At 40.0% G+C, this 17,391-nt stretch overlaps 1 protein-coding gene across 5 annotated transcripts in view; it reads left to right on the top strand.

The window, feature by feature from the left end:
- ESRP1 (epithelial splicing regulatory protein 1) overlaps positions 1-14,644 on the top strand; it is a 55,541-nt gene extending 40,897 nt beyond the window's left edge. For 2 of the 5 annotated variants that reach the window (XM_045805937.2, XM_045805941.2), the window contains exons 14-16: positions 1,938-2,088; positions 5,524-5,633; positions 13,122-14,644. In XM_045805937.2, the coding sequence (XP_045661893.1) occupies positions 1,938-2,088; positions 5,524-5,598 (226 nt within the window). In that variant the 3' untranslated portion in view covers positions 5,599-5,633; positions 13,122-14,644. The remainder of the gene's footprint in view (positions 1-1,937; positions 2,089-5,523; positions 5,634-13,121) is intronic. The other 3 variants (XM_045805939.2, XM_045805938.2, XM_045805940.2) reach the window with 3 other exon arrangements.
- The last annotated feature ends 2,747 nt before the right edge of the window (positions 14,645-17,391 follow it).

The raw sequence follows: 17,391 nt of genomic DNA, 5'->3' as shown, positions 1-17,391 counted from the left end.
TTAGTATCTATCAGACATTTGACATAAGCAAAATATGGTCTTTGAATGAGTGAATGGTGGTTGAAAAATGTGGGTGGTTCTTCTGGTTTGGTGCAAAGCTAACTGGTTGTGTGACCTTTGGGAAGTTATTTAACTCCTAGTTTCTGTTTCTACCTCTGTAAAAATGAGGTGGTGTGTCCGAGTGATGGCTAAATTTCTACTCAGGTGTAAAGTTCAGCATTCCATCTGTCTCTGCTCTCCTAGTTGCACATAGATTGACTATTTCTTATTTCAATAATCTGAAAGACTTCAGCATTTAGGTTGTTAGAAAATTCTCGGGGCGCCTGGGTGGCGCCCTCATACAGAGTTGTAAATATCTCACAAGTGACTCTAATATGCAAACAAGTTGAAGATCACTGCTTCGCAGACTTAAAAGGTTAAGGGCAGCTTGATGTCAAGTAATATTTTCAGGTTCTGATCTTTAAAAAATGATGAAATAGAACGATGGTTATGGAAATAATAGGAATGAGGTAACATAAATTACTTCATTTATGGATTTATGGAATAATTTGGTATATCATTGAATCTGAAGAACAATCTGTGACACTAAGAAGGTGCTGTTATCCCCATTTTGCAAATGATGAAATTGAAGTTCAGAGAAATTAAGTGACTTGCTCAAAGTTACTGTGCTTAAAAAAAAAAAATCAAGAAAAAGGTATCTGCAACTATATGCACATCTGCCACCATTCCTTTTTTTTTTTTTTTTTTAAGATTTATTTATTTATTTATTCGACAGAGACAGCCAGTGAGAGAGGGAACACAAGCAGGAGGAGTGGGAGAGGAAGAAGCAGGCTTATAGCGGAGGAGCCTGATGTGGGGCTCGATCCCATAACGCTGGGATCACGCCCTGAGCCGAAGGCAGACGCTCAACCGCTGTGCCACCCAGGCGCCCCTCTGCCACCATTCCTATTAACCCATCAGTTAGGATTACGTAGGATAAACAATCTCAAAGATTTTTAGCCCCTTCCGTTATGTGTTTCCTGGTCTTTGAAATTGGATAATTACCTAGATTTATAAGATTTAATAATGTATAGCTGTGGGTCTTTATTGTTCTTTAAGTTTATACGGTCCTTAAAAAAAATTTCCCCTATATATTTTCAATTATGGGTATTTGGCCACTAATTGTGATGGAAAAGAGATTGGGTGGGGGACAGAGTGAAACTAATTTCATAACATGGTAATCACTGGAGTTGCCACATGAAGAATAATGATGTATTCACTTGGCTTGTTCTTCTTGGAGGTAATTGCTGCAGATACACAAGAGGACATAAGCATCACAATTTTCCCCTTGTGTTAATGGTAGTGGATTTAATTTGCTACGTGTCCCTTCCAATTTACCCACATCACTACCTTTTTTCCCCAGTCAGGTTGGAAGAACTAACTCATGAGTGCTATAGTACTTTGTGTTTTGTGCTGTACAATTGCTTGTATATATGGGTAGAATAGTCTATTCCTTGGAGCAATAACTTTGGATACTTTTGGTCACTGTGGCTATGGTTCCTAGAAGTCCTTTGAATTCATGCCTTTTCCTCCCTTACTATTCTGGTAACTAGACAGTTAATCATTAATGAGCTGGGCTTTGGAAGTGGTGCTTTGTGGTTGAGTGACTGTGAAGGTTTAATTCTCTCCTTCCTGTCCCTTTAAGGATCTCAGAACTGGATCTCTGGGGAAGCCTTGCACTTAACTCTATATTAACTGTTCTACTTTTCAACTTTTGACGTTTGTGGAGATGTGGGACAGATCAGCTATGGTGTTCTTACCCGTCTTGGGAGAGAGAACTGAGAATTCTAAGAAAGATCATCTTGAGAAAGTCTGTTTCCTTAAGTAACTAATGTTTTTAGAGTAAATATTGGACATTGTCTATTCCTATTGGTTCACTGTGCTTTCTCTCCCTTTAGCCCCCCAGGTTCGCCCAATAGTCTTGGCTACTTCCCTACAGCTGCTAATCTTAGCGGTGTCCCTCCACAGCCTGGCACGGTGGTCAGAATGCAGGGCCTGGCCTACAATACTGGAGTTAAGGAAATTCTTAACTTCTTCCAAGGTTACCAGGTCAGTAGCTTGAAGAAGAAAAATACACAGTGCCCTTATTACTTAAGTTGATTTGCCTGAAGAATGCAGCCAGGAAAGACACAGATTCTCTGAACCTCGTGTGTACATGTGCTGATAGATTGGCTTACAGAGGCAAAGTCAGAGGGACTAGTCGTGTGAGTGCTAACTTCAGACTCACCCCTTTGACAAGATGAGGGCTTTTCCGTGCTGTTTGATTGTCTCAACGTAATCTGTTGGTGCTCTTTTTGAAAATTGGGCTACTTTGGGAAAGCTCTTTAGAGCACATAGCAGTGTGGGTCTTTTCATCTGGAATAGGGTTGGCTAAGAAGGAGTTTCCTGCGTATTTAAAAAGTGATTAGAGGCCTCTGCCTAACCTGGGGGGGGGGGGGACAAAAACAAAGGAGTCTCAATGAATTTTTAGATGCTAACTTCTTAAAATGAACTGTAAGATAGCCTCTTATGAAATGATATGCTGTAATTCTTGAAAAACGAATATTCAGTCCTACCAGATTTTTCTACCCTGCTGATGTCCATCAGTTGTTTTCTGACTCAAGCTAAAAAATGAGATGTTTCTTGATAAGAGCTCTTTAACAGGAAGCAAAATCTCCTCAATGCCATCACATCTGAGCAGACAACCTTTTGTTTCACAAATGACATGATTTCCTAGAACCCGAATTCCTTTCCTGCGATGTCTAGAAATCCATATCCTGAAGCTTTTTTATTGCATCAGTAGCAAAAATTATCTTTCTTTCTTGGAGCTGAGCTTTGCTTGAGTCTCTAGAGTTGAAAAGTGTTTATAGACCTAATTGTCAAATCCTAAAATAGGCCTTGAACATTTATAGTACAGCGTCGTACGGGTTGTGCCTGCAGAGGCTGTTCGCTATTAGAGTGGGTTTATAAGCTTGGCATCCATGAATCATGGAGGATTGTGGAGCTCAGCTAAAATGATCTCAGCGAAGTTGCCACAAACCCACCAAGTTACTGTCATGGTCTTACGGGTTTTAAACATAGGGTATTTTCTGGCAAATGAAGAAAATCTAATGAAGGTTGGATGAAAGTTACATTTTGTTACTGCCTGGCTTAACACACTCTTACTAGAGGTAAGATGTTTTTCAGAAATCAGTGGGTCTTTCCCCTGTTATCTATGGGAGAAACATTCTAAGACACCCCCCCCCCCCGAGTAGATGCCTGAGATTGCAGATAGTATCAAGCCCTGTATGTGCTATTTTTTTCCTTATCCCTGCATACCTGTGTTAATTTATAAGTTAGGCACAGTGAGAGATGAACAACAATAATAAAATAGAACTGTAGTGAAAGAGATGTGAATGTGGTCATTTTCTCCCAAAATATCTTAACTGTGCTGTCCTCACCCTTGCTGTGATGAGATGGTATGAGAAGACAAAATGCCTCTTTGGTGAGAGAAAGTGAGATGATTGACTTAGGCATTGTGATGTCATGTTAGGACCCTCTGCTTCCTACAGAGGGTTACTGAAACTGCTGATAAGGGGGACTATTGGAGATCCTTTGCGTCTTCCCTAAACCATTATGCTGCCTGGTGGGAGCTCTTGCAGGGCTAAACAAAGTTACTTCCTAAACCTCATATGAGATTCATGAGATTATGAAAGGAATAGAGAATTTTACTGAAGGCTAATGAAGAGATTGCTTCATGTAACCAAGATAAAGGTTTGAGTTTGTATTTTCTTCCAGTGTTTTCCAATTCCAGGAAGTTAGACAAAGTTTCAGGTTTTAGGAGTCAGCTGAATTAATTTTCTTTTTTGTTTTGACTAATCAACTTTTCACCTTCACACTGAATAGAATTAAGTGGTCATATACATAAATTGGTTGTGACATTAAGCAAAATTTCTCTTATTATGAAGAGTTCTATGGCTGGCTTTTGTGGGTATGTATTCTACTGGAAATAAAAGCAGCTATTTCTAGATTGACGTGCTTTGGAGTTGAGATCAAATAAATCTGCATCAGTTTATCTTCTAGTAGTTTCTTGGGAATTTTTGAAGGTTAGAGTTATCTGGTATAATCAGAAGAAGATTATGCAAAATTATTTCATCTCAAGGCATTTGGCCTTCATTGTTGAAGTGCTTGGAGTTTATGAACTGAAACAATGAATTAGGATTTTGTAGGAACCTGGGGCGCTTGGCTAGCTTAGTTGGTAGATCATGCAACTCTTGATCTCAGAGCGGTGAGTTCAAGCCCCATGGTGGGCCTAAAGCTTACACTTAAAAAAAAAAAAAAGAAAAGAAAAGAAAAATAATTACATAGGAACCTTAGGAACCTCACTTACCCAGTCAATTATATCAAATTATTCCAATGTCTTCAGTAATTTGAGCTCCAAGGCAGTTACAGTGCATGCATCTGAAATCTTTTGTGTCACTTTTACGTAAAGGCTCAAAATTCCTTGTACTTCAGTTTAATTTTTCTATACTTCATACTTGAGGAAGGGTGTGAAGCCAGAAGGGGCAGGGATTGACAAAAAGGGAAGAATTCTGATGGCCAAAACCAAAATGCAGGAAATGGATTCTGCTGTCAAATCTGTAATTTTGTAGGGGTGCCTGGCTGGCTCAGTTGGAAGAGCATATGATTCTTAATCTTGGGGTCGTGAGTTTGAGCCCCACCTTGGGTGTAGAGATTACAAAAATATATATAAGAAAAATTCTGTAATTTTATAAAGTTAAAGTGCCTTGATAACTGAGATTTATAGAATGAGAGTTGACTATATGAAGACAAGCTACCATGAAAAGATTTGGTCAGGAGAGTGTCATTCCAGTGGTATCGATATTGTAGTTGATGGCCCTCTTAATTCTGGACTCTCCAGTGTCCTTACATAATTCTTTTACCTTTATTTGCTCTTTGCTTTACCCTTTCTTTACTGTTAATGGCTTTGCATTTTCAGTAGTGCTCTTTTTCGTTTTTTCTCAAAATACTGACTTTAATCAGTACCTCTTTGGGCCTCTCATGGCTGGTATTTTTACTTGCTGTCCTCCTGAGAGAATTAGGCTGATAATCCAAGTAACATCTAGTATTTAAAGTTCACAGAGTTGTTTGCAGAGGCTGGGCTTATTGTACAATACCTTGTAAATAGTTGCTACTCAACTCTTTTGTGTCTAGTCGCACCTGCGATATCGTGGAAACTGAAAGATCTGAAAGATTTGGTGTCTATCATGTTACAGTATTCTTTTCCCTGTATTCAATCGAACTCCTTTCCTAAAAGGAAGTTTTGTGGTATTCAGACACGTTCAGCAGGGCGTGGCGACATGGGATTCGTGGTCATGTATGTGGCTTATACCAGAGTTTTAACTTGTTTCCTACAGTCTAAATAGAGTATAATACTGTTGGTAGATCTGTTCAGTTGAAATACTAATCATCTATAGCGGCAGTTTGTCCATCTTTTGATCCTGTTTGTTCTAACTTGCATTTTAGTATGCAGCCGATGATGGACTTGTACACACAAATGACCAGGCCAGGACTCTACCCAAAGAATGGGTTTGTATTTAAGGGCCCCAGCAGTTAGACCATCCTCAGAAAAGAAGGTAAGGCACTATGATGTGAAAGCCAAATCATAAAGGGCCAAACAAATAGAGATCACGAATCTGAAAGTGTTTTTTATGAGTCGGGTGAGAAGTTTCCCCTTTTCTTCAGTGTGATGTAGGAGGGTCAGAAATCTTGGGAGAAACGGGAGACTGGAATTCAGTGTGTCATCCCAGGAGACAGTATCTAAGCAACACTTATGGATAATAGTTGTATGTTATTTTGGGCTAAGGGAAAACTTTTCCATTTGGAAATCCATTTGCTATATTTCATGTGGAATGCAAGTTGGGTATGCTTCTGTTCTTGTTTTTGTTTTAACTGTAGTAAAAGTCACAGAACAAAATCCATCATGTTTAAGTCTGCAATTCATTGGCATTTAGCGTATTCACAACATGTGCAACCACCATCTCTATCTACTTCCAAAACCTCTTAATCACCCCAAAAGGAAACTCCATGCCCAGGAAGCAGTATCTCTCCTATTTTCCTTCCCCCCTGACCCTGGCAACCAATATGCTTCCTGTCTGCATGGATTTGCCTCTACTGGACATTTCATATAAATGGACTCCCACAATATGTGACTCTTGTGTCTGTCTGCTTTTCACTTCCCATGTTTTTGCGGTTCATCCTTGTTGTGGCATGTATCAGTGCTTCATTCCCTTTTATGGCTGACTAATACTCCATTGTATGGCTATACCACATTTTTCATTTCTCTACTGATAGACATTTGGGTTGTTTCCACCTTCTTGCTGTTGTAAATAATGCTGATACAAATATTTATGAACAAATATTTGGGTAACTGTTTTCAATTCTCTTGGGTATGTGTCTAGGAGTGGAATCACTGAGTCTTATAGTAATTCTGTTGAGTTGGGTGTACTTTTTTCCCCATTTCTTTTTTTTTTTTAAATGGTGGTAACATACATAACGTAAAACATTTTTAAGTGTACAGTTCCGTGGCATTAAGTACGTTCACATTATTATATAACCATCACCACCATCTAGCTTCATCTCCTCGGACTGGATCTCCCCATTTCCCTCTTCCCTCAGCCCCTGGCAACTACCTTTCTACTTCCTGTTTCCATCTATTTGACTGTTCTTGGTACCTCATAAAATAGCACAGTATTTGTCTTTCCATGATTAGCTTATTTCTGTTAACATAATGTTTTAAGGTTCATTGTCTAAATCTAGAGGGAAGGAACCCTGATAGTTTTTGAAAAGAGTTTTTTAATTGATAACCTTTTCTTAAAGGATATCGACTTTCTGTGTGAGACTGCTTGAGAGAATGTATTGTGGGGACATGGTCAGGAATTGGTATGGCTTAATTTCTTTATTTTTTATTATTAAGTTTGCTGAAATTGGTTTCCTGGCATACCATCTTCAACTTCTGTTACTATTTTTATGGCTGTAGATATGGGCCTTAACCCTATGGATTCTAAATTGGAAAACATGGTTCCCAGTAGTATACTCTTGTCCTTGAAAAATGACAGTTGGGGCCTTAGACTCACCTTCTGAAGTTTTAGAAACCCCAGTTTTGGAATGGAAGTGATTCTCTGCCATTTTCTGTGATATTTCAAGATCTCTTAGTACCAGAGAGCATTATACCCAGATACTTTGCGGTGGGAAGTGGGGTATTTTCTAGTTTAGTTCACAGTGATGGGAGCACCTTCTAATACTCTCTTTGGTCCATTCTGTGTCATTTGAAGTGTTCTTTATTCAACCTCTAAATGCTGCTTATGAATTTGATAAGCATAGTATCTATATAGTAAAATGAATATACTGAATTAGAAATGGAACTCTTTGTTGTTATTTAGAAAAACCCTAAATAACCATTACTCACCTTTGATTCTATCCTATGCTTTTGGGGTCATGGCAGAATAGCTAATCAGGTGTTCTGTTAAAACCCAGATTTTTATATTTTATTTTTATATCAGATTAATCTTTTATTTTGAGAGTTTTAAAAGAATTCACTTGGAGTACTGTGTGAAACACTTGGCATAAGTTAAAAGTTATCTCATTTAATCTCAGCAACTCTGCGAGGTAAGGATCACAAAAGTACTGTGTGCTCATCTTAAAGAATTTGGAATATACAGACAGGTACAAGGAAGTCTGTAATAATTACACCCTCCAGAAATAATCACAACGAATATTTCCTTTCAGCTTCTTTTTTGTATGCCCTCATGTAATTTGGACCTAGTTTCTTTTCCCCTTAACCTTATGGTATGACTATATATCTGTTTTCAATCACCTATATTAATAATCAGATTTATTATCACCACTCATCTCTTACACAATAGAGCGCCTTGGGCTCTTCAAGTATTTTATACCTCCAGTGCCACTTGAGCCTCATCATGGTGCTGTGGGGCATCGGGGCGGGTGGCTCCCACCCTATGGCTCCATCTGACACATGAGGAGATGAAACCCAGGAAGCTGGGTAACTTTCAGAGTCATACAGCTTATGACCAAGCTGACCAACAGATCCATCACTTCTAGTTTCAGTCTTGGTACTCTTTTCCAATGAGCAAATAAGAGCATGACAGAGTAAGTACTTGTAGTGGGCTGAATGGCAGTTCCAAATATATGTCCGTGTCCCAATCCCTGGAACCCGTGACTATTACCGTATCTGGCCAGAAATGTAAATTAAGGCTCCTGAGATTATCTGGGTGGGCCCTTAATGCAATTATAAAAAAAGGCAGAAGGAGAACAGGCAGATACAGGAGAAAAGGGGGCAGTACAACCACAGAGGCATAGACTGGAAAGATGCAGACATAAGCCAAGGAGCACCTGCCGCCATCAGAAGCTGGAAGAGGCAAAGAATGTTCCCAAGAGCCTCTGGAGGGTATGCAGCCTGGCTGATTACCTTGATTTCTGACTTCTGGCTGCCAGAATTGTGAGAGAATAAGTTTCTGTTGTTTTAAGCCACCAACTTGTAATTTTTTTAAAAAGATTTTATTATTTGTTTGTCAGAGCACAAGCAGGGGGAGCAGCAGGCAGAGGGAGCATTAGGCCCCATGCTGAGCAGGGAGCCTGATGCGGAACTCGATCCCAGGGACCCTGGGATCATGACTGAGCCGAAGGCAGACGTTTAACTGACTGAACCACCCAGGCGTCCTGTAGTAATTTTTTTTTTTTTAGATTTATTTATTTATTTGAGAGAGGAAGAGAGAGAGAAAAAGTGCTGTTGCAGGGAAGCGGGAGAGGGGGAGAGCATCTCAAGCCGACTCCCTGCTGAGCATGGAGCCTGATTTGAGGCTCAATCTCATGACCTGAGATCATGACCTGAGCCGAGGTCAAGAGGGAGAGGCTCAACTGACTGAGCCACCCAGGCGCCCCTAAATCGTAATTTGTTAAAGCAGCCACAGGAAACTAGTAATAGTACTCTAAAATTTATTGAAAGAATGATGTCATTGCTCATTAGCGTGTCAGGTAAAGGTAGCTAAAGCCCATAATAAGGTCTGTAAAGAAGTTACACTGTTCTGCCTTCTCATGTGGCCTTGTCTGCTAACCCAGCGGATCTTTGTTGACTAACCCAAGAACTACTGTAGGTTGCCTCGTTTGTCATAAAAGACCTTCAAGGACAGCTCACAAGATGCTGAAGTTGCCCTCTAGGGAAAATGCCTCCTCAGAAGGTCAGCGTTCTTGTTTGTACCCCTGACACCCTCGCTGTAATCTCCAAGTCTAAGACTCCTAGCGTGTCAAAGGGGCAGGGCCAGCTCATAAATTTAAATTTGTCAACAAACGCTTGGATATAACCATATTTTGTGTACATAGGAGATGACAGTTCCTTAGAAGTGATGTTTCTCTGCTCTATCAAATGCACGTAACATCACTTCTTCGTATGTGACTTGACTTTTCTGGGGAGTAAGAATCAGGTGGATTAATGAATATAAACAAGTTTTACAAACTACCAAGTTCTATATATAGACAAATAACTGTTTTGTTGCTATGATCACAAGAATCATTACAGGAGCAATGTTTTTGACTATTGTCTGTGTTCCAGGCATTATTCAGATTTCACCAATTTTTTCATGAATGTCCTTTCTCTTCTGTTCCCCTTTGTAGTTAGTTGCTCTGTCTACTTAGTGTCCTCTAGTTCATGTTAGCATCTCAGTCTTTCCTTGTTTTTCATGACCTTGACAATTTTGAGATACTCCGCTTTTGAGGTATTTGCTGAGCACTCCTTCAGTTTGAATTTGTTTAATGCTTTTCTTGTGATTACACCAGAGTAATGGGGTAAGAATAATAGGATATAGAATAATATTTATATAATAAATACATAATTTATATAAGAATAATTAGGAAAGAATAATACCATAGAGATGAAGTGCCCATCCCATTACGTGATGTCTGGGATACCATACCCCCATGATATTACTGGCAGTGTCATCTTGATAATTTGCTGAATGTCTTAGTCCAGTTGGGCTTCCATAATAAAATTCCATGGATTGGGTGACTTACAAACAACAACCTTTAATTTCTCAAAGTTCTGGAGGCTGGGAAGTCCAAGATGAAGTGCTGACAGTTTCCTTTGCTTTATTGTGAAAATTTTTGTCTATACGAGGTATTTCTGGAGCCTCTTACGATGTGTTAAGCCTGGCATTTCCACAATAGTTAGGTTTTATGGAAAGACAAAACAAGACCCAACAAACAAAAACTGTGTAGCTCTTATCTTTTAATATCTGGCCTCTTAAGTGTATAGATTACTTTGTGGATTAAAAATGATCTGTCTTTTGTAATACATAGTTATTTTTTTGGATCAATATAGTGACTAATATTTTAGTTTCTGGCCAAAATGTTCAGTGTATCTTTTGGATAAATAAGCTTTCAAAGTTAAAGGTTTTTTTCTTTCTCTTCCAACTAGTATTGATAATATCGGACAACAGCAGCTAAATAAATGCTGATTATTGATTTAAATGACAGAAAGAGTATTAACAAATTTAATTAAGGAATCTGAGTTACGGGTTTTAGTTTATCTTTTATGTAAGGAAGAAGAAACTGTTCCTTTGTCCTAACAAAGAAATCTCACAAATGACTTATTTTTAGAGAGCCATGGGGGGAGGGGCAAAAGGCGAGGGAGAGAGAATCTCAGGCAGACTCCCATGCTGAGATCATGACCTGAGCAGAAATCAAGTGTAGGACCCTTAACCAGCTAAGCCACCTATGCCCCAAAATCCAGATATCTTAAAAGATTTCTTTGTACATGGTACATGACAGTATGCAAAATAAGACCTTTTTTAACACAGATCTTACTGGAAAGGAAAGACAGATTTGTGAATATTTGTAGTTGTAACTCAGTATTGTCTTTGCATCATAGTTTCCTTTTTACTTTTACTATCTACTTTTCTACGGCTAAAGGAGACGAGGAAACATTAGCTGTTTTTTATTTGTTTGCTATGTTTTGGAGGTTGTTTTTGTTTGTGGGGAGAGTTGGAGGTTTTTTGGGATTTGTCTTTTGCTAGCAGCTTGGAGTCTGCAAGTTCATGGCTAAACAGTAAAATTCCATTTGGATCCTACTGGGATTAAAAAGAGGCTCGAGGGGCGCCTGGGGGGCTCAGGGCGTGATCTCGACGCTCTGGGATCGAGCCCCACATCAGGCTCCTCTGCTGGAAGCCTGCTTCTTCCTCTCCCACTCCCCCTGCTTGTGTTCCCTCTCTCTCGCTGGCTGTCTCTATCTCTGTCAAATAAATAAATAAAATCTTTTTAAAAAAATAAAAATAAAAAGAGGCTTGAGAAGGTTAAACTTTTAATTTCTTGTAGATTTTTCTACATTTTCACAGAATATGAAGGTATAATTTTCAGTATCTAAATTGTTTTCTTACTAGAATAACAATAATATGAGCTGGGAATAGGGAAGTTTTTATTTATTGACTGTTAACAGACCCAGGGTTGACTGATTTTCCTGAATCCAAGGCCTCATTCTTGGGCCAACTCTCTCTGTGAGGTACTCCCAGCAACTCTTGGCTTACACCCGCCCATTTTAAGTCCAGAAGCAAGCCAGGAATTGAGCTTCCCTGGCCTGACTTAAGTCCATTTCAGAAAGCACTGTGGCCAAGGCCATCCAGGTCTCTGGCCATGTCTGTGTCACTTGTTGGGCTCATTATATGAAGCTCCCTCATTATGGGCTTAATATTGGGTGATGGGACAGGCAGTTATTTAAGGAAAATTCAGGTGCTATTTCCAAAAGTAGATACAGTAGAGCTCGGACAATTGTATTGCTGGGTCACTAATAGAGATTTTATTTGTATTTAATATCCGAGGAGAAGTTTTCAATGTATAGTTTTTTTATGCTAAGTGCTAAAAATGGTGACTTTGTAAACCACATTTTAAGAATTAATTCTAACACATTTCTCTGTTTTTTAAATACCTGATTCCAAATTTGTATCTGTTTTAGAATCTGTTACTAAAGGAAATCTAACCTTGGCCACAATTTCAAACTGGCCATATGAACAGGTCTGAACTCTAAAGAGCTATTTACATTTTTGTCTGCAGTCCTGTTTCTCATCTATGTGTGAAAGTATGCCCAGTTAAAATTTTCACTTCTAAAGTTTTTGTGTGGGGGTGCCTGGGTGGCTCTTACATTAAGTGTCTGCCTTTCCATCAGATCATGATCCCCCGGGGTCCTGAGATCGAGCCCCGCTTCGGGCTCCCTGCTCTGCTAGGAGCCTTCTTCTCCTTCTCCCACTCCCCCTGCTTGTGTTCCCTTTCTCACTGGCTGTTTCTCTCTCTCTCTCTCTCTCTTCTCTCTCTGTCAAATAAATAAATAAAATCTTTTTAAAAATAATAAAGTTTTTGTGTGGTGTATAAGTGAAATAGCATAGTGGAACCAATCTGTGTTCAAATTCTGGACCTGCTGATAACTGGTTTAATTGCTCCATGCCTCCCTTTCCCCAGCTGTATAATGGGGATAACATGGTAGTCTTATAGGATGGATATGCGGATAAATGAATCAATCCACATAAAGGTGGTTAATCAGCTACTCACTGACATGTAGAGTTCATGTTTCCTATAATGTCATGCCTTGTTGCTTCTTAATTCAGATATTTTTGTTTCACATTATTTGAAATTTCTTATACTAGAATTTAATTTTTAAAAATTGTCTTAATGGTTTTAATAATGGTATCAAGCCTCTAATCAGAAGAATGCTGTGGTGACTTGGAAATCAGACTGAGTCTGTGTGCATACAGATGTTTAAAATGGTCTCCCAACAAAGGAGCTGAGTGAAGAGGTGAAAACATATGCATTACCATGCATGGTAATACACAGGGTAAGGAGTTGTGGAAATACCAGTTACCACATAAATTTCACCTGCCAGCACTGTACTCCCTGAAAACTTGCTGTGTAAATGCCAACTATGCCTGTGTAAAATAAAAAGTTTGGACTACCTTAAGCCTTTTTTTTTTTTAAGACCTTGTGTCACTCAAAATAATTTTTTTATAGTTGCCAGTAATTGAAAAATTTGGAGACTATAATAGTTCCTTGTTTGTTTGTTTTTTCAGTGTTTGAAAGATGTATGGTGATCCCAAAACCGTCAGATATGACAACTTCTAGCAACTTCAGGGGAAGTTTATCTACACTCAGGCTGCAGTATTCTCAGCAAACATGATTGGACAGTGGGCCTTTGCCCTATCTTTTGGTAGAATAAAATATTTGAGCCAGTGAAGCCAAATCCCTGTAGCAAGCAGCATGCCTGGCTCCTTGCTGATTGCAAATAGGCATTTAAAATGTGAATTTGAAATCGGTTGACTCCATTACTTCCAGCTAACGTGACATCATAGGTGTTTCCTAAGTTTTAAGTCTTGGACAAAAAAATATTAGCGTCTACCATCTGCATCAGGAACTGTCATGGAAGCTTCATTTGTGTGTTTCCATTTTTCGTTCTCCATCTCCCTGTCTTCTGCAGGGAGTGCCATCTTACTAAGTGATTCAAGAATAAGGTCTTGGAATCCTTAAGTCACAAATTTAAGAAAAGAAATAAAATTCCTATTTTCCCACTCTCTTGGCCCTCATGATGTCTTGCAGTTAAACCAGTGAAGCTGCCTTCTAAAACACCATGGGATAAGTCAGAGGACCTCGCACACCCACCACCAAACACTCCTAGCTTCAAAGTTGCATCTTTTTTTTTTCTCAGCAGCTACCAGGTGTAAATAAGAACGAACGAGGGGCCAAAACGCGAAACCAAAAGTGAAGCAGCTATGTGTAGTTAGTAATTTCGAGTTTAAACTGTAACTGAACATTGTGGCTTCATATGTATTATTTTATATTGTACTTTTCCCATTACTGATGGTTTGGACTTTAATAAGAGAAATTCCATAGTTTTTAATATCGTAAAATGAGAATATTTGGACAGTGTATTCTGGAAAGCAATATACTAATTGAGGTGAATGCTTGTATATATTAAGATAGAGCCTTAAACCTTTCTCTCTAATGCCTTAACTGTCAAATAATGAGAACTTTTAAAAGCGTAGGATTGTAGTCGGTGTGCTGGACTGAGCGGTAAGCACTGAAGCCGTTGGGGCAGGTACTGATGCTGTCAGTGTTGAGCACTATGTGTTTAGCTGGGTTTGTGCTACAGAAGTGCAATATTAGACACTAGCTAGTACTGCTGCCCCGTGCAACTCCAAAGAGGAAAACAGGATTTGATTAAGTGCACATGTGTCTTTAAGTTACTCCTATTGTCCTTGGTTTAGATGCAATGCCCTGCCAATTTATGTGGCTGCTATTTTTATTTCCTTCGCATTACTTTGATTAACACCTTGAAGGGAAGGCCCAACATTCCCTCTTCACCTGACCAGCAATGGCCCTCTAACTGTAGGAGGAAAACAAAACAAAACCATTTGGCATGAGAATTGGTGACAACTGGCACTTAAGATCAGAAAAAGAATTGTTCATACTTGATGCCTTAAGATGCTGTCTGCCCAAAGCTCTGAAAGACTTTAAAATAGAAAGTAATACCACAATACTACTGACTTTTCGTAGAATTGTTACATTTGATAATAAAACCCACCTGTTTAGTCTCAAAGTGTGTGTGCTTTTTTTTTTTTTTTTTTTTTTTTCTGTAAGAGAGTCATGGTGGAAGGGTGTGGCTAGGCCATCTTTTCCGAGGTGGTAAGGTTTTTCCCTGTTTGCCATAAGGATTTCTAAAAGCCTCCAAGGATAAATGCGCTCCAGTTACAGTTCAAACAACCACCCCTTTTTTAAAAGATGTATTTATTTAGCAGGGGGCAGCAGGCAGAGGGAAAGGGAGAAGCAGACTCCCCGCTGAGCAGGGAGCCCGACAGGATCCATCCCAGGACCATGACCTGAGCTGAAGGCAGACGCTTAACCCACTGAGCCACCCAGGCGCCCCCAAACAACCATCCTTTAATTTAAAGCATAAATCACTGAAACTTTGATTTTGAAATGTTTAACTGTTACTGGCAGTCAGATCATTTCGTCCTTGCATTTTATTACTGGTGCTCTACTTGACAATTTAAAAACCTATGTAAGCCACAGAAAACTAAGAAGATGTAGCACTTTGTTTCTGAATTCCACAGTCCTTCTTCCAGTTACTCTTCTTTGCCCATATGGAGTTGCGCAATATTCTCAAATCCAAATTCTATCTGTCCTGCAGGACTACAGTCAAGTCTTCCCTGAGTTCTGCTATTTCAGAGCTGTTCTGTATTGTCAGGATCTCTTGACGTACACAATCTTGTTACAGAGCTCAAGTGTATCAACTGAATTTAGATTATAACCTCACGGGCAGGAAGCATACCTGTATTTCCCTCTGTCTAGCATGTTTCCATTCACTCAGCCCTTGTTAAGCATTCATGGGTTATGAAGTTTAGTTCACCTGGGAAAGTTTTTCAGTCCCAGTCCTTCTCAGTGTCCTTTACAAAAATGGAGTCATCGCTTTCAGGTTTGTACTTCACCATGGGGTGTCTCTGCAAGGACGTGGCAGAGTTCTCTAGGCAAGCTGAGATGCTGACCCACGTTCTTTGTCTCTGGCAGGCTTTTAACTTTGTTCAGTCTGTTCCCTGCCTTAACCAAAAAGTTGCCTGTGCTAAACTCACTTTTCTATTTACCTCCCTGAAATAGTACACATGTAGCTGATCTTCCCGTGGCAGAAAAAAAAAAAAAGAGGATGTGGAGTATGGGAAGGAAGAAAAAAATGAGAACAAAGAGGACCAGAATATGTAAAAGAACTTAAAGGTCCATCTCTTAGGTTTATAGCTGATTGCACAATTTCTCTTCCTCTCCCCACTTTCCCCAGCTCTTGGGGACATACAAAAATAGAATGATGAACACTTTGTACCCCTTACCCAGCTTCAACAATGATGAACTCCAGGCCCATCTTGCTTTATATCCCTTTTCATTTTCCCCATTGTATTTTTTTTTAAAGGATTTTATTTATTTATTTGACAGCGAGAGAGGGAACACAAGCAGGGGGAGTGGGAGAGGAAGAAGGAGGGTCCCTGCAGAGCAGGGAGCCTGATGCAGGGCTCGATCCCAGTACCCTGGGATCACACCCTGAGCCAAAGGCAGACTCTTAACGACTGAGCCACCCAGGCATCCTTCCCCGTTGTATTTTGAAGCAAATCCTCTGGGTCAAGTTTAAAATGAATCCTCCAGGGTACTTGGCTGGCTCAGTCAGAACAGCGTGGGACTCTTGATCTTGGGGTTGTGAGTTCGAGCCTCATGTTGGGTGTAGACATTAATAAATAAATAAATAAATCTCCGAGTTTAAAATTAAGCCTCTGTAAGAGGTGATGTTCTTGAGAAGAATAGAAGAATAGAACTGGTGGGGGCACCTGGGTGGCACAGTTGGTTAAGTGTCTGACTTAGGCTCAGGTCGAGATCTTAGGGTCCTGGGATCGATTCTCGTGTAGAGCCCAGTCTGGAGCCCCGTGTCAGGCTCTGTGCTCAGCAGGGAGTCTGCTTCCCCCTCTCCTGCCCCTGGGCAAACTCATGCACGCGCTCTCTCTCTCAAATAGATAAAATAAAATCTTATTTAAAAAAAAAAACTGAACTGATGGAAATATTCTGCTTATGGCTGTTTTTGGCTCAAGGTTGAATCTGATCTGTTCATGCTAGAGTCTATGTGCTGATGCAAGGAAATGCAGACTAGACCGGAGATGATCCAAACGTTGAAAATCCTGGACTTCTGGGTGGAACAGCGGTTGAGCGTCTGCCTTCAGCTCAGGGCGTGATCCCGGCATTATGGGATTGAGCCTCACATCAGGCTCCTCCACTATGAGCCTGCTTCTTCCTCTCCCACTCCCCCTGCTTGTGTTCCCTCTCTCGCTGGCTGTCTCGCTCTCTCTCTCTCTGTCAAATAAGATCTTTAAAAAAAATAAATAAAAGAACTTAAACGTTGAAAATCAGGGACGCATGGGTGGCTCGGTTAAGTGTCTGCTTCAGCTCAGGTCATGAACCCTGAACCCTGGAATCAAATCCCACATGGGGCTCTCTGCTTGGGGGAGAGCCTGCTTCTCCCTTTGCCTGCTGCTCCCCCTGCTTGTGCGCTCTCATTCTTGCTCTCTCTGACGAATAAATAAACTTGGAAGACCAGAAGGCCACCAGGATGAAATTCGGGAGTAAGAGCACTAAGTGGATGCCTACTTTTTCTACATTTTTACTGCTTCCTTTGTGTTGAGTGAGATAGTAAAAGCTAAGATCCCAAGATCTGGGCCTAGTGAAAAAAGGTTCAGAAGCAAATTACTTGACTTGCCCCTAGCTTAGACCCAAATTTTGTCATTTCACTGTAGTTCAACACAATTCCATTATGTG

This window comes from Ursus americanus, chromosome 9 (genome assembly GCF_024610735.1).
Source record: "Ursus americanus isolate L20-20 chromosome 9, mUrsAme1.1.p, whole genome shotgun sequence".
Classification (NCBI taxonomy): Eukaryota; Metazoa; Chordata; class Mammalia; order Carnivora; family Ursidae; genus Ursus; species Ursus americanus.
This window is presented reverse-complemented; position numbering and strand designations above follow the sequence as displayed.